The following is a 21663-nucleotide window of genomic DNA, read 5'->3' on the forward strand; positions in this document are numbered from 1 at the left end:
ACTGAAAAGGTATAACAAGTGGGGTTCCACAGAGATCTGTTTTGGGACCGGTTCTGTTCAATATCTTCATCAATGGTTTAGATATCAGCATAGAGCGTATGCTTATTAAGTTTGCAGTTGATACCACGCTGGGAGGGGTTGCGACTGCTCTTGAGGCTACGGTCATAACTAAAAATGATCTGGACAAAGTGGAGAAATGGTCTGAGGTAAACAGGATGAAGTTTAATAAGGACAAATGCAAAGTGCTCCACTTAGGAAGGAATAATCAGTTTCACACATGCAGAATGGGAAGCGACTGTCTAGGAAGGAGTATGGCAGAAAGAGAACTAGGGGTTATAGTGGACCACAAGCTAAATATGAGGCAACAGTGACTCTATTGCAAAAAAAGCAAACATGATTCTGGGATGCATTAACAGGAGTGTTGTGAGCAAGACACGAGAAGTAATTCTTCCGCTCTACTCTGAACTGATTAGGCCTCAATTGGAGTATTGTGTCCAGTTCTGGGCATCACATTTCAAGAAAGTTGTGGAGAAATTGGGGACGGTCCAGAGAAGAACAACAAGAATGATTAAAGGTCTAGAGAACTTGACCTATGAAGGAAGACTGAAAGAATTGGGCTTGTTTAGTTTGGAAAAGAGAAGATTGAGAGGGGACATGATAGCAGTTTTCAGATATCTAAAAGGGTGTTACAAGGAGGAGGGAGGAAAAATTGTTCTTCCTGGCCTCTGAGGATAGAACAAGAAGCAATGGGCTTAAACTGCTGCAAGGGAAGTTTTAGGTTGGACATTAGAAAGAAGTTCTTAACTGTCAGGGTGGTTAAACATTAGAATAAATTACCTGGGGAGGTTGTGGAATCTCCATCTCTGGAGATACTCAAGAGTAGGTTAGATAAATGTCTGTCAGGGATGGTATAGACAGGACTGAGTCCTGCCATGAGGGTAGGGGAGTGGACTCAATGACCTCTTGAGGTCTCTTCCAGTCCTAGTAGTCTATGATTCTGTGTTGTGATAAATCTTCTCATCTCTTTTTAAGCAGTATTTTTTTTATTCTAATTTTCTCCCCACTACCATGTGTTAACTTGTGTTCAGTGGAAGTGATTTTTTTTAATGTGGCTTTAACTTCCTGTTGTCACTTTGTAGTCTGGAGAAGTCCTTTGGAGCGTCCACTTTTCTGTGAAGTCCAGTTAATTTCAAATAAGGATAGCAATGATTTCAAATTTGCCCTTAAAAGTAATTTAGTAGATATGTATATAGTTGATATAAAATGGCTTCTTGTGCACCTTCCTTCATCTTGGGCACTGTATTCTGAAATATGCCTTATTGCACTTGTTGGATATAATTTACAATGAGAGGAGCTAACCAAAAGTGCATATGGTTGTTGTTTTTTCTATAGTATCCAGAATATGTTGCGTGCTTTTCAGACATAGGAGTAATGGTCTCTGTCCAAATGTGCTCATAAGCACATTTTACACTAAACAGAACAAGCATGTGGTTTCTTTAATGACTTTAAGAAATAAAAATACTTTTCATTAATAGGGTATAAGAAAAATATAATTTTTGATTAAAGCCAAGTATTTTCTCTCTGCCACTGGCATGGTGTCATGATGTCATGTACCTGAAACAATTCTCGACCTTTGATTAACCAATAAAGCAGGAGTGAGCAATATCTAAGAACCCCACTTTCTATAGCTCCCATTGGCCGGGAACAGTGAACTATGGCCAATGGGAGCTTCAAGCAGCTGTTCCTGCAAAGGCATAGGTAAATAAAGCACCGGTGGCCCACCAGGGTCTAATCCTGGTGAGCCGCATCTAGCTTATTGCCCATCTCTGCAAGAGAGGCTTTCCAAAACTTGCAGCGTAATGACCTTGTGTGTCAGGCAGACAGGAAATCTTCAATATGTACATGATTTCGATCATGATCATGTTTGCTGGGGGAAGTTACCTAATAAATGCCTGTCTGGCATTGAGTGCTGAGATAAATGTGGCCCCTGGACTGTGCATGAATATTATTTGTTTTTCAGATACTTTTTTTTTCTGATATATAGCTAGGAATTTCAAAAAGTGACTAATGATTTTGAGTGCCCAAATTGACAATTTATTTTCCATCTTCTGGAAGTAAGACCCCTTTTTGAGGTGTCTGAAGTTAGTCTAACAAAAGCACTGATCACTTCTTCAAATAGTAGTCCATAATTTAAAATGTTAGTGATAGAACATTCTCTCTCTCTCTTTTTTTTAAACTGTCATGTGACTATTCAGTTTTATAAATGATATAATATTTCTAGGCTAACACCACTCTTTTTGATACCTATGATGTGGAGCTTACAAAAAAAGATGGACAGAGTCTTGGTATAACCATTGTTGGATATGCTGGAACATCGGATGTAGGTAAGTTGTAAATTAGGAAGGCCCAAAGCAGGGGTTTATCTAATGACCAGACTGGCCTTCTGTTTTTGCTGAAGTCTTTGATACTTGCGGCATAGCTCAGTGTGCACTTTCATTTCATTTCTTTAATGAGTTCAGTGTCTGAGATTTAAAGACCTACTAGATTATTCAGTCCATCTCTCTGCCAGTGCAGGACTGCAAGCATTTCAACAGTGTTTAATATGTGTGCCATTTTCACAACGTGATTCTTTTTCAGCAGCCAGCTATTTCATATTTTGCCCTAGTGTCTGAGCTTTGGGAGCACACCAAAATATCTGTATGTTATTATGGACGCATAGAGTTCTTTTGTCCAGCTATCTATCAGTGTTATCTTTGAGTCGTCATTGTCGAGTGTCAAGTCACTACAGGTCAAGTCCCAAGTCGAGTCTCAAGTCTTAATTTAAAAAATGTCAAGTCACTTTTGTACAAGCCATAAATATCGGCATTTTTGGACAATTTTTTCACCAAGTCGATTTAACAAAATTAGCAAGTCTCAGGTTGAGTCTCAAGTCACAAACAATGAACCCGAGTCGAGTCTCAAGTTGAGTAACCTAGGCGACTTAAGTCAGACTTGAGTTCAAGTCGTGGAACTCGAGTCAATAACTCTTATATCTATACAATAGAAAAACATGTTTGTGAGAGAGATTTCACAAGGGACTTGTCTGAGGTAAATTATGGAATTGTTAAAACTAAATGTAAAAGGATAAGTAAAGCCTTGATCCAGCAAAGAACTTATGTTTAGACATGAAGGATGTGCTTAAATACTTCCCCTGAAGTAAAATTCATCATATGTAAGGGTGCATCTACACTGCATTCTTAGCTCGAAATAAGCTACACAGTTTGCATAGCTTATTTTGAGTTAATTTCAAAATTGCTAAACTACAAAATAAGCTAAGTCTACACAGTGCCACATTTCAAAATAAAGAGCTAATCTGAAACATCTCTGAATCCTCATGGAACAAGGTTTACAGAGACCTTGGAATAGCGAGCCGATTATGAAGCGTGCCCATTATGAAACAAGCCCATTATTTCAAAATATAGAAACAAAATAGTTATTTCGGGATACTGGAAGTATCCTGAAATAGCGTTGCAATGTAGATGTACCCTAAGTGACTTGGTGGAGCAAAGCCAGTATAGGCATGGAAACTCACCTACCAAAAAGAGGGCCTTTCTGAGCAGGATGAATGAAGTAGGGTAGTGCCAGGGTGCTTGCATTGCTCTTCTTTTGAGTACAGATTTTTGAATCATGCATAATTACTAAATGATTGAGTCTTGTGATTTCAGTGTTCATTTATGATCGTGATGAGATACAACCTCATTCCGCTTGCGGATCCGTGCCTCAAGAAGTGCATGGTTCTTGAACTGTAAATAAATTTATACTTGACAAAATGCCCGAATTAGTGCTTTAATTTATTTATTCTTTTTGTTTTGTTTTGTTTTATTTGTTAAAGCAGATTCTTCAGGGATTTATGTGAAAAATATAATATCCGGCAGTGCTGCAGATCACAGTGGACTTATACAAGTCCAGGACAAAATTGTTGCTGTAAGTAAAATATTTCATTTGGATACTATTTTGGGACTAGCAGTTGTTTAATGTATATTTGGATTTTTAAAACGCATTCCACTAAAGCTCGTTCTTAATACACTGTAAAGCCTATCTAGTTTCCTTGCTTTTACAATGTTGGCAAATTAATGGCTATGCCAACAAGAATTAGTACTTGAGTACATAGCTCTGGCTTGGATTGGTTAGATTATAAGTGTATTGCCAAAAATGAGAGAGAATCATAAACAATAAGCCAGGACACAGTTGGATGGAAGCATCTTATGGTATGGAAATTGCCGTAGGGCCTGATTAAAGTACTGAGCATTTTCAATTCCTATTGCAGTTAATGGGAATTGAAAGTGCTTGACATCTTGGAGAATTGTTCTTTCTGCCCATCTACAAGCATATAACATTGTGTTGACATTATCAAAATATTAGTAATGCAGACTTTAAAAAAGAAGTCCTTTTCTTTATAGGTGAAAAAAATTAAAACCTGCTGGATAAATGTCAGGGACACATTAACATGTAATGTCTAACTTTACCTTCCTAATACAAGTAGAAGTAAATTGTGCAAACTCTGTAAAGATTTCTAACAGAAAAAGAGATCTGTCTTTTTATAAAGCGTGTATAAAATACTGGAGAGCGAATGTTCTGCGGAGACCATGTCTAAACTTTCAAAGCCTGGTGCATCCCTCATTTGGTGATCACTTGTACTAACAACTGCGGATTGTACTAACAGGAGCAGGTTTGCATGAAAATCAAGTTGGTCTGGCGAGACCCCCAACCCTGAGCTTCCCCTCCCGCTTTTTCCCCTTCCTTCCCCCTTCCAGCTCCCTCCTCCCAGTTTTCTCCCTCCCCTCTCTCCTGCCTCCTTTCCCCAGTCTCACCAGAGTTTCATTTCCCCTCTACCCCCCCCCTCGTTTTGTTAAATAAAAAGAGTTTGTGTTTATGAAAATACGTGTATTTTATTTGACATCAGGAAGGGGGGTTAGGGGAGGGGTAAGTGGAAGGACATGAAGGAGGAATGAAACACAAGCCGTCAGTGAGGCAGACCAGGGAGGCTGTTAGTGCTCCTCGGGGTGGAAGCTCTCCCGCAGGGCCTCCTGGATCCTGACAGCCCCCCGATGGACCCCCCAGATGGCAGCCTGCAGCAAGTGCAACCAGGCTTTTGCATGTACGTAGTTTAGTCCAGGGTCAACAGAATTTACTCTCACTTCTTTTGGGGACTATAGAGTCCAGGTTAGATTAGTTTATCCATCTCTCTCTCTCTTTAAACCCACTCTACACTGATTGCATATGCAGTTGTTTGCATATTTATGCGTGGTGGGTTGGTAGAGGTTGGCAGAAAACTTATGCTATGATCTGAACAGGCTGCTAGTCTCTCAAACTCATCCAGGAAGTCCCATGCACAGTACTCTGCAATTTGCTGCCTGCACACAGTAAGTTTGCTTTTCAGTAGAGTTAATTTTACATTTCTGTAAATCTAGTAAATTGCCATTTTGAATTTGCCCACTCCAACTATCAAAGAGAAGTTTTTATTTTGTTTTTCCTTTTTAAAATAATCTTTAAAGATGGGATTTGTCAGATTATTTGAAGGTGCTGAATTAATGCAGTTCTTCCTTTGCAAATATTGCAGTCTGATGGACATTAGTATAACTCTGAGAGATGTTGCCCTGCTGGTTTTCATCTCTCTGTGAATGCTAGAACTCAACCATAATCTGATGTCTATAATTCAATTGTATTTTGATACTAGGTTGATGGGGTTAATGTTCAGGATTGCTCCAACCAAGAAGTGGTGGAAGCGTTGCGTCGCACTGGCCATGTGGTGCACCTTACCTTACTTCGACAGAAACCTTCTCCTGCTTCTTTGTCTTCAAGAAGACCATTAGAAAGAGGTAGTTATTTTCCTCCATTTGCAAATGGGTCATTTACATTTTTTCCTCCGATTTGTACAGTAAACTTCCGATAATCTGGAAACCTTAGGACCGGTTATCAGATTTGCCGGACTATCTGAAGGAGGGCTATGAGGGGTTTGGGATGGGGTGGCGTTGGGGGGATACCACCCCAGATCCCTCATAGCCCCCCCTTCCGATAGTCCGGTTCTGTCCCAAGCGTCCCTGATTCAGCCGCTGCTGGTCAGTTTCAGCAGCAGCTGAATCGGGGACTCCTGCAGCAGAGCAGCTGGAGGGCTGCCTGGTTGGTCCGGTAGCGCCGACCCTTGGCGTTGCGAGACCAACCCGGGAGCACCCCAGCTACTCTTGAGGTCACCTGGGGCAGAGCAGCTGGGGTGCTGCCAGTTGGTCCCGCAGCGCTGCTCCTCGGCACTACTGGACCAACTCGAAAGCACCCCAGCTGCTCTGCCCCAGGTGTCCCCAAGTCAGCCGCTGCTGATACTGATCAGCGGCTGACTCCAAGAAGCCCAAGGCAGAGCTGCTCTGCCCCGGGCTTCCTCGAGTCAGCCGCTGGTCAGTTTCAGCAGCGGCTGAATCGGGGACAGCTGAGCTGCTGCCGGGTTGGGTCCCGCAGCCCCAAGGAGCAGCGCTACAGGACCAACCCGGCAGCACTCCAGCTGCTCTTCCCTAGGTGTCCCCGATTCAGCCGCTGGTCAGTTTTAGCAGCAGCTGAATCGGAGAAGCTCCAATGGTCCGGATGCCCGGAGCACTTCCGGGTTCCTGATGGTGCCGGACCATCAGGAGTGCCGGACCATCAGATGCCGGACCATCGGAGTTTTACTGTATAATGACTGAAATAAACATTTAGGGCCTGTTTCTGCAAGATGCTGAGGAACCATAAATATTGGATTTAAAGGTCCTCTGCACAGAATCAGATTCTGTGATGTAGAGTGGAAGGGTGTATGGGGAGTGAAAGCAAAGTTCCTCTAAACTGAACAAGGAAACTGCTACTGGATATTGATTAACATATCATATGTCCTCTGTACTACCTGGCTAACTTGAAAGACTTGGATCTTTACAGTGCAACCAAATATGCCAGCTTTAATCCTGTCTGGAGCTGGAGATACAGAAACTAATTTGGATAGTGAGAATGAAGAAGATAAAGATAATTTTGAAAATGAAAAGAAGCCTAATCTACATCAAATAGGTAAGTAAAACAACTTTCAGTGTGTTGTCTCCTACATATCTACTGACTTCTTGAAATTTATTTCTTTAACCTAATTTTCATAATGATGGACGGTTGTTGGCTTTCTTTACCTTGCACAGTTTTAATTTTCTGATTTTTTTTCATTGCTTTTTTTATTTAACTGAAACCAAATTCTAAAAAATGCATATAGTTTGTGTTCTCACTGATCTGGAAGGGTATGTCTACACAGCAAAGAAATTTCGAAATAGCAGGTGTTATTTCAAAGTAACTTTACTAGTGTCTACGTAGCCAAACTGCTATTTCGAAATTAAATCAAAATAGCAGAGTACTTTTTTCTAATTTGGTATACCTCATTCTATGAGGAATAACGCCAAATTTGAAGTAGCTAATTTGAAATAAGTGCTGTGTAGACACTTATTTCAAAATAGGGGACCTCCAGCCTTCTCAGGTTCCCTGGTGACCACTCTCTCTCCCTCTCCCCCGCCCTTCTGGAGCCCTTAAAGGGGTAGACTCTGGCCACAGCGCCTCTGCCAGCTCCAAGCCTGCCAGCCCAGAGCCAGCAGTCACTGTCCTGACTCAGTGGCCCCAAAACATGATACAGCAAGCCACTGGCAGCCAGCCCTCCACCGCTCCTCAGGAGCAGTCTGTCAGCTCCCAGGAGCCTGCCAGGACCCGGAGAAGGCAGGCGCCTTCCTGGTCCAGGGCAGAGATCATGGACCTTATTCAGGTTTGGGGGAGATGCCCCCAATATCCATGATCTCCGCTCTAGACAGAGGAACGCAGCCGTCTATGGCAGGATGACTGCCAGCCTGGCCACCAAAGGCCACATGTGAACCCAAGAGTGGGTTTGCATGAAAATCAAGTTGGTCCGGTGAGACCCTGAGCTTCCCCTCCCGCTTTTTCCCCTTCCTTCCCCCTTCCAGCTCCCTCCTCCCAGTTTTCCCTCTCCCGTCTCTCCTGCCTTCTTTCCCCAGTCTCACCAGAGTTTCATTTCCTCTACCCCCCCCCTCGTTTTGTTAAATAAAGAGAGTTTGTGTTTATGAAAATACGTGTATTTTATTTGACATCAGTAATGGGGATTAGGGAGGGGTAAGTGGAAGGACGTGAGGGAGGAATGAAGCAGAAGCCCTCAGTGAGGCAGACCAGGGAGGTTGTTAGTGCTCCTCGGGGTGGAAGCTCTCCCGCAGGGCCTCCTGGATCCTGACAGCCCACTGATGGACCTCCCAGATAGCAGCCTGCAGCAAGTGCAGCCAGGCTTGCAGCAACGTCTCCTTGAGAAGCACCTGTGTACCCAGGGGCACCTCTGGCTCCATGTTGCAGAGTGCTGTGGTGTCCTGAGTGAGGGCAACCAGAGCACGCAGAGACAAAACTGCTTTGCTGTCCCTCATAGAGATACGGAAGCAAGCAGGGAAACCTGAGAACTGGCTGTCCGGGGGGGAAGGGTGGTCCCTTTAAGCACAGACCTCAGATACCGTGTGTGGCTGCTGCCTGAGTCTAACTCCTGACCTTAAATGCGATTCAGAGTCCACTCAGTGTGGACGCGCTATTCGAAATAGCAAAACGCTATTTCGAAATAAGATATTTTCAGATAACATTGTAGTGTAGACGACAAAGCCAAAGCTCTGTGATAGGGCTTCTGATCTTTAGATATGTTGAGCATCTTTCCGGATGCAGATGTAATAGTGTACAATCTGTGGATGTGAAAGCTTCCATGTTTATCATATCAATGTGTCTCTGCCCTGTCTAGGATTATGTGTTTTTCGGGATGAGTTTAGACTCCAGAAGCATTTAGTTCTTGAGCAAGTAGATCAGGGTAACAGCTGTACTTGTTTTTTTTGGTTTGTGGATTCCTGCCCACTCTGAATTGGAAGACTGCACTATCTCATTTCTGACCAGCCACTGATGTACAGTGGCAGTTAGTTTTTTGTCATTGTTAACCTTGGCCAAATTCGAATGGTGACCAAGAGCTTAATGATATTTCCAGTCTAGTTAAAAAGAGAGTGATAGTTTAAGAACAAAAATCACTCTCTGGGCAAGGGACATGGATTGCTACAGGGATCTTTAAACAAGCAGACAAAGGTACAATGTGACCATGTGGCTGGAATGTAAAGCTAGATAATTATTAAACTACAGATAAGGCATTTGTGGGATGTTTTGTTAACAGGAGTATTAGAGCCCTGCACAGATACAAAATTTGTATCCTCATCCTTATCCACAAAAATGAGCTACAGATTTGCAGGGCTCTAAGCATAATCGATAATTGGAACAATTACCAATGGATGGGCAGGATTCTGTATTAGTTGAAGTCTTTTAAAATCAAAATGGCTTGTCTTTTTGAAAGAGATGTTCTTATTTCGCTGAAACTATTAGTCTCCATGCAGGAATTCCTGGGTGAAATAAGAACATCTTAAAATCCATTACGTGATTTTAAATCACAGGATCTTCTTCCTCAAAATCCCTGTGTTTGTGGTAAATGTAATTCCATTTTAAAGACAACCTGGAAATAGAGAAGAAAACTATCAATTCAGATATTCAACACTGAATATCCTCAAATCATATGATGCTGGTGTGGCTATTTAGGTCCAAAATTAATCAATACATTGATTAGTGTTTGACTTGAAACTATTTTTTAAAAACAATTTTTTTTTGCGTTCAAGTGATGTTTACATGCATGATTAAAGTGTGAATTAAAAGGGAACACTGCTCGGATTCACAGGAAAAAAACGGTAAAATCAGTAGATTTCATCTGAGGTTCTAAGTAATACCTGTTAATGATCAGGTGCTCAGAATTTTTTTTAAATGTCTTTGAATCTAAAATAGTATGCAAAACACCAAGCAGAGACTGTAATGGCTGAACATTTTCTGCTGATCAGTTACTAAGTATTATTCTTGGTTCTTTTTTAACTTTCTCAGCCCCTCTACTCCCCTGCCTTCCCTTTAGAGTTGCCAGGTGTCTGGTTTTGAACCAGACAGTCCGGTATTTGAACTTTCTGTCCAGGAAACAAATAGAGAAAATATTGGACATATAAATATCCGGTATTTTATAATTAAGTAAGTTTTGCGTGTCTACCAGCCAGGCAGTACGCAACTACACAAGGGGGGTGGGTGGGAAATCCCTGGGGCCGGACTCACCTGTGTGCCCCACTGGGACTGTGTGCAGGATGGGCAGCACCCTGGGATCTGCATGTGCCTGGGCCAGCCCTGCTCCCCGCCTGCCAGTTTCCTCTCCCCCACTCCTCCCAACTCCCTCCCGGCCAGTCCTGCTTCCTGCCGGCCGGTTCCTTCCCCCAATCTCCACCAGCCAGCCCCGCTCCCTCTGACTCCCTCCCAGCCATTCCTGCTTCCCACTGACCGGTTCCTTCCCCTGATCTCCCCTGGTCATCCCCGCTCCCCCGATTCCCTCCCGGCCAGCCCTACATCTCGCCGACCGGTTCCATCCCCCGATTTCCCTCAGCCAGCCCCGCTCCCTCCTCCTGGCCGCCCTCCCCATCTGAGATCAAATGTGTCTGGTATTTTTTTTGAAATCATCTGGTAACCCTACTTCCCTTCCATCTTGAGTCAGTAGAGTGTTGTGTGGGTACAGAGTTTGCCCGTGAACAGCTCATTGCAAGATTTGGGCCTAAAGTAAGAGGTCATGTAGCATGCAATGTGAAATGAAGGTCTAAAAACAAATGTTAAATGGATTTCCTTTTGGTTAGTAATGTAAGTCTTAAGGGGTTTGTACATCTTTCTAAATATTGTTACTGTAGGGAAATGTGAGGGTTTATGTTTATCATGGAAGAAATTCTTGAGTCAAAGACTTAAGCATATGTAGAGGCAGAAAGTGTGAGGATGAAGGCAACAAAAGGAAGTGGTTGATTCTGGCAGAGCAGAGAGGACAGGAGGGGGAGCTGGACAGAGGTGATTGTAGGGTGATATTTTGCAGTTGCATTTTGGATGGGTTTGAGGATTGGAGAAGAGGAGGTTGCAATAGTTAAGACGTAAAGTAGTAAACCATGAAGTTTAGCAGTGGGAAAGAAAAGGCACAGATGCACTCCTGTATATGCTAGCAGCGAAACCGGGAACATTTAGCGATTCTTAATTATGTAGAAGCAGGGGAGCCAAGGGGTAGGGAGGGTGATAGATTTGCTGAAAATTAATGCAGAAGGGAAGAAGTTTGTTTGTTTGAAGAAAGATGAGTGCAGGTTCTGCAATAGTGAGCTTGAGGTGGTGGAAGGACTTTTATGAGAGAGAAGCTAGAGTGAGAGTTGCAGATAGAAAATTGAACGGGGTAGTGCCTCTCATTATACATCTATTTTCAGTACGTTCCTTCTATTCTGTACAGAGGCTCATCTGTAGTCTCTCAGTGTGCTGGAAGTTAAGTAGTGTAGGCATTATTGCTGTTTGAGAGAGGATAATGCAGTTGACAACTTCTGGTGATGCTGGGTTTATGATACTATTCCTCTGTGGAGTTCTGCAGGCTAATGAAATTGGTTTTAAAATTGGGTAAAGCTATCTATGGTATATCCTACAGCCCTAATCAAGAGTCCTTGTTTGGTAAGGCTCAATTTCCTTATAAAAGAAGAAAAGGCTTCAGATGCTCATCTTTATTAGCTACAACATGCTTTTTCATAACTTCTCATTAGTTTTGCTTGCGTAAAATTGAAAAGCATCCATGTTGTTGGAAACTTTGTTCAGACTGAAACACTGTGGCTATGTCTACACTTTACAGAAAAGTCAGAAAAAGATATGCAAATTGCGAACTACAAATTGCATATCTTGTTCTGCTTTTCTTTTGGAAGAGGCTTTTCCAAAATGTGGCGTGTCTACACAGTGCCAAATTTCGGAAAAACCTGCTCTTTCAAGCCATCCCTCCTTCCTCGTAAAATGAGATTTACATGGATGGCGAAAGAACATTTCTGCTTTTTTGTTTTTTGTTTTTTGGAAAAGTGGAAGCGTTCTTTGGATGCAGCATTGCTTTTCCAGGATACCTCTGGAATCCCAGAAAAGCATTGCAGTCTAAACGTAGCCTGTGTATAAAATTTCAGCCTGGAATAGAATTTAATGGCCACATTTTAAATTAAAAAAATGGGTGCTTATTTTAGAAATGCTGACAGGCTCTTAATTATAAAGGTGTTAAAGTAAACATTGCTAGTTGAAAGCCCTGCTTAATCTCTGGAAATGCCTTTTAAAAATTAATGTAAAAGGTGTGGTTTTAAAAAACATGAAATATTTCCCTTTAGGCCCAGTTGCGTGAAATTTTTATTAAATTTTCGTGAAGCGGTATTAAACAGTGATGCTTGTCCACTAAATCATGGTTAAACAACTCTGTCATAATGCTTGGGTTCAGGAAACAGTGTGCATTAGATATTAAACTTTGTGCCAGCAGATTGGAAGCAAGTTAACTTACAGCTGCATCTGTCAGAGTGAAGATTGCATTTGGTGCTTACTTGTTTCTTGCTGCAGTATATAAAAACTAAAGAGAGAAGCTATGAAAGAAAGCTACAGATTCAAACCTGAGTAGAAAACAGTGAGTAACATCAGGGAACAAAAAGCCATTGACAAAAACGCTATTCTGTGTGAGAAATCCTTAATTCAGGAGTTACACAGCAAAGAACACATAACTACATAGTGAGCCTGAGGGGAGAAGAGGAGTTAAGTGATCTACAAGACAAAGAAAAAAGTCAGTGTTTAAAAGTTCCAGGTATGCAGATCTTAGCATATACTTAAAAGTTAGGCTGGCATAGTTACCTTTGTCAGAGATCTGAGGAGAACACAGCTATGTCAACCTACTTCCAGTGTAGGAGCAGCAATATTGACAGAAGAATGCTTCTGTCGACATAGCTAACTTTTGTTCAGGGAAGTGGAGTTCCTATACCAATGGAAAAAACCCCTACCCATAGCTGTAGGCTATTGTAAATCTATGCTATGGGGTTAGACCAGCATAGCTATGTGGTCTCTAGTGGAAAAGGAGGCATAAGGTATCTCTGCTCCCTAGTACAAAGTCCAACATTAAGGTCCATACCGAGTAATACATCAAGTGGAGCACGTTAATTATGATATTAGATAACCTAACAAGAGGAAGACGACGCACACCTACTGTGATAGCCTCCTGAAACCCTGGAAGGACTAGGAAGGCTTGTTTATTGCTTCTTATCCATCTGAGCCAGCATGGGTACCCCAAACAGCCACATTCCTGGACCCTCACTCAATACAGATGGGAGAGAACTCCTATTTGGAGCAAAGAGTCCAAGTGAGAAACCTTACCAACGCCTTCCTGACGGGGTTTCCATCCAGCCAGGTGAAACTCACTTTGTTCCACATCATGTCCAGATAGAGCTGGGACAGCGCAACTAGGAGAATTCCTTTCTACTTCCCAAAATAATGTGGAATGCAGTGAAACAGGAACTCTGCACCAAGTTGGAGCTAGAGGCCACCAAAGAATTCCACAGTGACTGGTGACACACAGTGGTGCTGGTCCCTAAACTATAGATTTTTAGAAAAGATAATGTGATCTCCAAATTCAACTCCTGATACATCCTGAGTGGATGAACTACTAATCCAGATGAGCGAGACTCAATATAGTGCAACATTAAATTTTACCAATGGATTCTACCAATGGAATTGGTCCTGCCTTGGGTAGGGGGCTGGACATGATGACTTCCTGAGGTCTCTCCTGACGTCTCTTCCAGCTCTCTGATTCTAGAAGAGCCGATTCATACGAGAATCATGTGAGAAGCCTGCCTTTGCAGCTCTGGTTTACATCAGTGAAGAACTATGCCCTTTGGTCTCCCTGGTGTCCTAGTGACATTCCAGTTATTCAAATGCTCTGAACTCTTGGTTCGTATGCTGCAGCTTATTTAGAGGATGTAATAATCTGTGGCTGAGACTGACAGACCTACTTGCATCAGTGCAGTTGACTGTCCTGAAGTCCTTGTGGGAAGCCAGTCTAACCACAAACCCAGCAAAGTATAAAATGAGAAGGATGACACCGCCTACCTGGCATATCCTGTGGAGAGAGGTCCGGTCTAATCTCCATAGTCAAAGTCTAAGCCTTAAAAGTCCTCTCACACTTGACCACAAAAAAGCAGGTCTGGAGATACTTTGGGCTTAGAGATTATTACTGCTGGTTTGTGCCGGGGTTTTTGATGACAGTGGCACCTTTTGTGGACCTGATTAATGACAGCTGTCTGATATCTGAAAAAAAAATCATTCTGAAAATGGAAAGTCCACTTGTATAAAGAGCCTGTCCGGTTCATCCAAAACAGAAAACAGCCTTCTATTTTTGAAATAACTTTAATTTTGCAGACCAGTGTGTCGGAAAGAGGCCTGTGGGCAACCATATTCCCAGAAGTTAATGGAGAGAAACATTCCAGGCTGTCTTTTAACCGCATGCTAGTCCCTCAGAAACTAGCATGTTCTGTGGTAGAAAATGAAAGCCTGCTGGTGAAATGGGCTGTGGATTCTCTTTGATACTATCTCCTAGGAAACCCATTGAAGCTGAACACCACTTACGCACCTTTGAATTGGTTAACTGTGAAGAAAGACACAAAAGTCTGATTTATGCTTTGGTACCTGTATCTCTAGTCATATGTCTTTCAGGTACAGCACGGAACTAGAAGGACTCACCAAAAAGTTGTTGTTGTTTTTTTTTTTTTTCCTCAAGGGCAGGGGGGAAGAGAGCTGGCCTGGTTCCTCAGATGCCATCTTGAAGCGGAGGTTGTGTACAAAACTCACATGCAACGTCCAGGGTTAATGGGCTCAAGTGGCTCCATCCTGGGAGAGATGTCATATAAGGCGGTGGTAGCTCAAAAGGGAAAGCCCAGGTCAGTTGAGGGCTAACTAGGGAGGACAGCGGACCTATAGTCTTCAATTCCTGGAAACAAGGGTAATTGAAGACAGGCGCTCTTTGGATGGCCACTGCCTGGTAGTCCCGCCCTGAAAGATGGAAAGGCCTGTTTGCTGATTCTCCTTATGAGAGTGCTATGCTAGTCCTCTGTATTTGCCCGCCAACTTAGTTGGGGGCCACAACTCAACAAGGGCTCCCTGAAGAAAGAGGAAATAGCTCCACAGTTATGGAATAGTTCATTTGTGTTACTTCCCTTTGTTCACTGACAATCCTGGAAGTGGCAAACTATTTGGAGCTCTGCCAGAGGACTGAGCTACTTATGACTGGAACTGAGAGGGGAAAATATCTGGATGGAATAGAGCAGAGGCAGGTAAATTTTGGTGGTCCAGCCCAGGGCCTACGTGGTAGGCTGGACACTTCTAGGTCTAGTCTAGATGCCCTGGCACATTGGGAAGAGTAGGCATTTGTTTGATAAAAGATGCATGATAGTAAATTAATGTCTTGTGTTTGTGGAATTATGCTAAATGCTTGAATGTCCTTCAAAGAATCAGTGGGTAACCATAGAAGCCTACTTCTAAAGCAGGGGTGAGGAACCTCAGGTCCGGGGGCCAGATGCAGCCCTCGGCTTGCCTGTATCCGGCTCCCAAGGCTCAGGGCCACCCCCAGCATTGGGGAGCCCATGCTGGTGCTCCAGCTCTCCTGCTATTTCCCCTCCCCCAGGGCTGGAGCGCACACAATCTACTAGGCTGTCCCCTCCTAATCCCCGATGTGTGAGGGGAATGTAGGGAGTGTCTTTTCCCTTCTCAGTTGGGGGCTACAGTGAAAGGTTTTTCCCTGCTTCTCACTTGTGTGTGTGTGTGTGGCCCCCGACCCAAAAAAGGTCCCCCCAGTAGGGTTGCCAGGTGTCCCGTTTTCTACATGACAGTCTGGTATTTGCACCATCTGTCTAGTAGAAAAATTCAGAAAATACCGGACACGTGCAATGTCTGGTATTTTCTGAATTCCCATCTGGGTGCCAGACAGAAGCCTGGCGGGGGCAGGAGAGTGACCGGGAGGCAGGGCTACAATTGGCACTTAGAGCCTCTGGTTGTGTGCAAAAGCCGGAGGGGGAGCAGGCGCTGGGACTCCCAGCCACTCCCCCCGCCCAGCTTCTGCACGCAACCAGAGGCTCTCCGCACCAGTTGCGGCCCCGCCTCTCAGCTGGGTGCCTCTGGTTGTGTGCAGAAGTCGGGCGGGGGAGTGGCTCCCAGCCCCTCCTACTCCCCCCGCCCAGCTTCTACGAGCAACTCAAGGGAGTGCCTGCTGGGGGTGTGGCCCCTTGGACTCCAGCTGTGGCCAGTGGCTGCACCCCCCTCGCCGCCAGCTCTTCTTCCCTCCCCCCTTCCTCCGGGGTCCTCCCTCCTCTCGTCCAGCCCCGCGGCCCCCGACCCTCCCCCGCTCTACTTCCCGGCCCCCTTTCCTCCCATCCCTCCTCCCCCCCCCCCGTTCCGGTCAGCCCATGGTGCCCCCTCTCCCCCAAGCTCTGCTTCCCATCCCCCCTTTCCTCCTGGCTAGCCCCGCGGCCCCCAGACACCCCTCCTACCAGCTTTGCTTCCCGCTCCGCCCCCCTCCCGGCCGGTCCCTCCCTCACCCTCCCCGCCCATGATCAAGTGTGTCCGTTTTTTTGGCGGGGTCTACCTGGTAACCCTACCACTCACCCCTGTTCTAAAGTATCTATTTCAGGCTTAATTCTTGATAATGGAATTCAATAAAGAAACAAAGATCTGACTAACTATGACCTTAACTGTGCTTAGTTCTACACAAATTCTGGTTACGTAGCTGAGATAAACCTGGCTATCTGGTGTGACAGAAAGTGGTTGGTAGGGATCTCGAGCTACATGGGGCTCAACATTGGGAGGGAAATATAATTAGCATAGAGACCCGATCTCTTGGGATATTGCACTGCAATGCAAATAACTCTGAGGCTTTTGTTGTTAAATGTTGCTATTTTATTTTCCATTGTTACTATAATAAAAACTTACATCACTATGTTATTTGGAATTGTAATGAGGATTCTTTTGCAAATCTCTAATGCAAATCTGAAGTGTTATTTTTATCCTATAATATTGAAAATGTATGTGAGGAGATTTTCAAAGACCCTACATGGTGTTAGCCCTCTTCCCCTCCCTCCCCCCCAGTTCTTCTTGTCTTTTTGGTGGGAGTTAGGCTTCCAACTCCTAAGGTGTTTTGTTTCAGTGGTTTAACAAAACACTCAATATTCAAAATGACATGCATACATTTGCAAACTGAAAAGGGCTACTGTTGTGATTTGCATTCTGATTCTGGTAACATAACATGTCAGTGATACACCAAGTGTTCTGTGGTTTGTCCAGACTTGGGACAATATTAATGGCCATTTAAAAATAGCTTTCAGTGAATTCATTCTGCAGTTGCTGCTGCTAGTTGGAGTTTTGCTTTAGTTTGACTCTTAGCAGCTCAACATTACTTAGGAGAGGAACTTTATATGTGTGCTGAGCTTCTCAATGAGGTCAAATGCAGGGCAGCCAGTCATTTTATGCTGTCTAGCCCTGTCAAATTGTCTTACATGACTATAATACTGCCTTGGTTGCATAAGTAAGAAAGCTGAAAAGATATAAATGTCAAGATAGCCAAGTTCCCACGGAAGACTGGTTTAGAACTGGAGCTTATATTAAAGCTCATGTTACTCAGTGGCCTAATTAAACCAGACAAGCCTTTATACCTGCCAAATGTATAAATAAAGTCTGCCACTGCATTGTGCTGATACAGCCCCTTGATAACGGCCATTTCTTGTCAGGTGTTTACTTCTCAAAAAGGGTTGGTGTGGGATGGGGGCACCTGTGTAGTGGTGAATGTTTAAACAGCGACAGATTATATAAAGGCATGTGAAATTTATTTTGCAACCTGAAAGAATGATTTATTTAAGGTATTAAATGGTATAGAACTCGCATCTCATCAATGCAACCATCACCTTTTATGCTTCTCATCTGAAACTTCAGCAGTAGCTGACATTTGCATTGTTTTCTTGTGAAAGTCTGTTCTAATTTGCACTGATATACCCAAATCCATATATTTTTATTCTTCTGATCTTTCCCCATAATCTTTTATTTAAACTGCATCTTTTCTGAAGCAAATATACTTGGCAGGGAGTAAGTATAACAATCGCTTTTACATTTTAGGAAGAGACCCAGACTCTCTAGGAAAGCTGTTGAAATCCAAGTGGGGAAAACTGCTGGGACCAGATTATGAAGTCATGGTATGTTATCCTTCAATAAAGTACACTCATTTATGTTTCTTTAAATTCCAGTGCTGTGAGCTTAACTTTACAAGCTGTTCAGGGGCTGGAACGGATCAGTAGAGTAGCATTTTTTGTTTTCCTTGAACAATCGAGAATGAAATATAGGGTTGTTATAATGAACACATTTTTGTTCTATGTATATCTGTAGTCTTGCATAAGTGTGAGTAACTTTTTTTTAAAATCAACCTCAGTTTTAAATTTGTAACTTATCAGACAATTACAATATTTTGCATTTGTATGATTGTTTTTATGATCAGTTTGTTTTATTGTACATTTAGAAAAGGCTCAAAATATGAGCTGCATTTTTCACAATTAATCTTACATTTTTATGAGAAATATTATCAAATGTATTTCATGGAAAAGGAGGTAGTTCAAGTTGGGAGTAGGGTTGCCAGGTGTCCAGTTTTCGTCCAGACCATCTGGTATTTGTGTCTCCTGTCAGGTTAAAAAACCCAGAAAATACCGGACATATAAATGTTTTTCTTGGACAAAAGGCTGGCGGGGACATTCTTCCCCTGCCATGTCTGGCGGGGGGAGCAGGGAGCATGGTGATTTAAAGGCGCAGTTACCTCTTTTTAGTCTCTCTTCCCCTCCCTCCCCTCACCATGTCTGGGAATTTTTGTGAAAGTATCTGGCAACCCTAGTTGGGAGGGGAAAGGGGTAACTCTGTGGTGTTGACATCCCATTAGATTTTTCTTCACTTCTTATTAGAGAATTGGTGAGGAAGAGATTGATTCCTTTTCTAAATACGAATCATCAGAAGGGGAATGATTTTTTTTTTAAATTCATTACAGCCTTTTAAGATTGTGCTAACTAACTAATGCATTTTAAATAAAACATTCGAGCCAATATCCTTTTCTGAAGCCCTTAAAAAAAAAAAACTATATCAGTGATACATGTCCTCTTGATTCAGAGGCTGTGTCTACACAGCAGGGCTTAACTTGAAATACATCAATTGCATAGCTTATTTTGAAATTGGGAGCGTCTACACAGCACTTATTTCGAAATAGAGCACTCTTCCTCCAACTTCCCTTACTCCTCGCACAATGAGGGTTACAGGAGTCGGAGTAAGAAGTCCTCCAGCTTTACAGTATTTTGACATTATTTCAAAATAACTGCCTGCTGTATAGATGCATACTGTTTTGTTTTGTATTTTGTTTTTTTGAAATATCATTGCTGTGTTGACATTCTCAGAGATGCTTACTTTTACTGTTTGGTAGGACGATCACTCCAAATGTCTTGTGGGAATATTTAAAGTTGCATTAAGAGGTGTTTTTTCAGAATTCTCTTCTCTGCGATGCATTAATATTCCTTTAAAAGCTTTGAAGTCTATGTAAGACATTTCCCAGTTTGTGAGAAGCTCAGTGGGCCAAATTTTCCTGTCATTGTAGCACATGGAGTTGTGATCGTGCAAATATCAAAATTTGGCCCATCTGAACAATAGCAAGTCATGGTCAGACCAGCACCTTTTTTAGTCTGTTTTCTTCCATTGCGTATGCCTCCCTTCATTTCTGAATACCTTGCTTTACCATAGCACACAAATTGGTTTGAACCTGACAATGCAAATCCTTACCTAGTCCTTACTGTCTCACACAGCTCCCTTTAAATCAATAGGGCAATTAAGAGTTTGAAGGATTGAGCCCCTTCTGATGATTTATCAGCCACCAAGTCCTTCTGAGGTGAGGAGCTAGTTACTGAGCATGGGATTTAGAGTTATCACCACATGCCAAGTCACCAAACTGGGCCAAGACATTCATTAAAAATGAAAAAGCATAATTTTCTTCTCCCCCTATTTTACCGTCATAAGAACGGCCATACTGGGTCAGACCAAAGATCCATCTAGCCCAGTATCCTGTCTGCCGACAGTGGCCAATACCAGATGCCCCAGAGGGAGGGATCACAACAGGTAATCCTCATGTGATCCCTTCCCTGTCACCCACCTCCAGAGAAACAGAGGCTAGGGACACCATTCCTACCCATCCTGGCTAATAGCCATTGATGGATCTAACCTCCATGAATCTGTCTAGCTCTTTTTTTGAACCCTGTTAAAGCTCTAGCCTTCACCACTACCTCTGGCAAGGAGTTTCACAGGTTGACTGTGCGCTGAGTGAAGAAAAACTTCCTTTTGTTTGTTTTTAAACCTGCTGCCTATTAATTTAATTGGTGATCCCTAGTTCTTTTATTATGGGAAAAAGTAAATAACTTTTCCTTATTCACTTTTTCCATACCAGTTATGAATTTATAGACCTCTATCACATCTCCCCCTTAGTCTTCTCTTTTCTAAGCTGAAAAGTCTGTCATCTGTTGTCATATTCAGTCCTCTGCTACAATCCAGCATTCTGTGAAAGAGTGTGTACTAGTAATATTTAATTGTCATGGTGTACAATTTTTAGGTGGTTTGTGTGGACATGCCAATTACAGATGATGCTGAGCTCCAGAAATATTCAAAGGTATGAATTCTTATTTCATGCGTGCTTTTTTTTTTTTTTTTTTCGTTTTCAATGGGCATGAATCAAAATCCTAGGTATGAATACTTCTGAAATAGAGATATAGGGGAAAGTTTGGGCATTGGCTTGAGCCTCGAGCTTATTCCTCAGAGAAATACTGCCACTTGTTGCCAATGCTGATCATGCATGTTGGGTCTGAGTTCCTTCACGCACTTTTAGTGAAGGAAAAAAACCCACTTCGGAAAAAAGGCCATGTAGAATGTCCTAAATTTCATCAGACTCTGATGGACAAGTGGGGAGCATAGTGTTCAATAATCTAGGGCTCTTCACTTCTACATCTGGGGACTACTGGCTTAAGTGCTTTAGCTGATGCTAGGTACTGGGATAGAGTTGGAGAGAGACAAGAGTGGCATCTTGATTAATACCCAGAAACCAGTGCAGAGTATGAAGCAGATTACACTGACTACAAGAAACTTTTTGCTAGATAAGGTCCTCATGCTGTAAGAGATTTGCAAGTATGGACTCTAGAGTAATAAGACAATGGGACTCCATTCAGTATGAGATCCTAAATGAGCATCTGTCCAGAAGGAGCTGTGGTACCAGCAAGAGCGCCAAGTTGTGAACTTGAGTGATAGAATGCAGGTGAAGTTCCCGAAACAGATGTTGTCTCTGTTAACTTTGTTTCTTCACAGCCTACCAGTTTGTCTGGATTAAGCCTCAGCTAGTCTGCTCAAAGTTTTCCTAATCTTGAAGCAGATATTTGCTATGTAGAGTTTTTTGCTATGTAGAGTTTTTTTTACTAGACAGGAATACAGTATAAGGTTGTCCCGGGGGGAAATGGCCAGCACAAAATTAACAAAATTCCTTGTGGAAATAAGGATATAAGTGACAGCAGCTATTTGCAAAAGATGCTTCAGAGAGATGTTCACTGCTCCCAAAGACTGGTACAAATGTCATGAAGAAATGTGATGACTGACTATATGGTTAGGTTTAATTTGCTTCCTCTGAAA

The 21663-nt window shown here is 42.8% G+C and overlaps 1 protein-coding gene across 11 annotated transcripts in view; it reads left to right on the forward strand.

The window, feature by feature from the left end:
* Window positions 1-21663, forward strand: part of PATJ (PATJ crumbs cell polarity complex component) — a 223638-nt gene that overhangs the window by 24685 nt on the left and 177290 nt on the right. For 9 of the 11 annotated variants that reach the window (XM_075936118.2, XM_075936122.2, XM_075936120.2 and 6 more), the window contains exons 9-14: window positions 2282-2384; window positions 3872-3963; window positions 5717-5858; window positions 6937-7062; window positions 18088-18164; window positions 20600-20656. In XM_075936118.2, coding sequence (XP_075792233.2) covers window positions 2282-2384; window positions 3872-3963; window positions 5717-5858; window positions 6937-7062; window positions 18088-18164; window positions 20600-20656 — 597 coding nt within the window. The remainder of the gene's footprint in view (window positions 1-2281; window positions 2385-3871; window positions 3964-5716; window positions 5859-6936; window positions 7063-18087; window positions 18165-20599; window positions 20657-21663) is intronic. The other 2 variants (XM_075936119.2, XM_089780451.1) reach the window with 1 other exon arrangement.

Source organism: Pelodiscus sinensis, chromosome 9 (assembly GCF_052426305.1).
Source record: "Pelodiscus sinensis isolate ZL-2025 chromosome 9, ASM5242630v1, whole genome shotgun sequence".
NCBI lineage: Eukaryota > Metazoa > Chordata > Testudines > Trionychidae > Pelodiscus > Pelodiscus sinensis.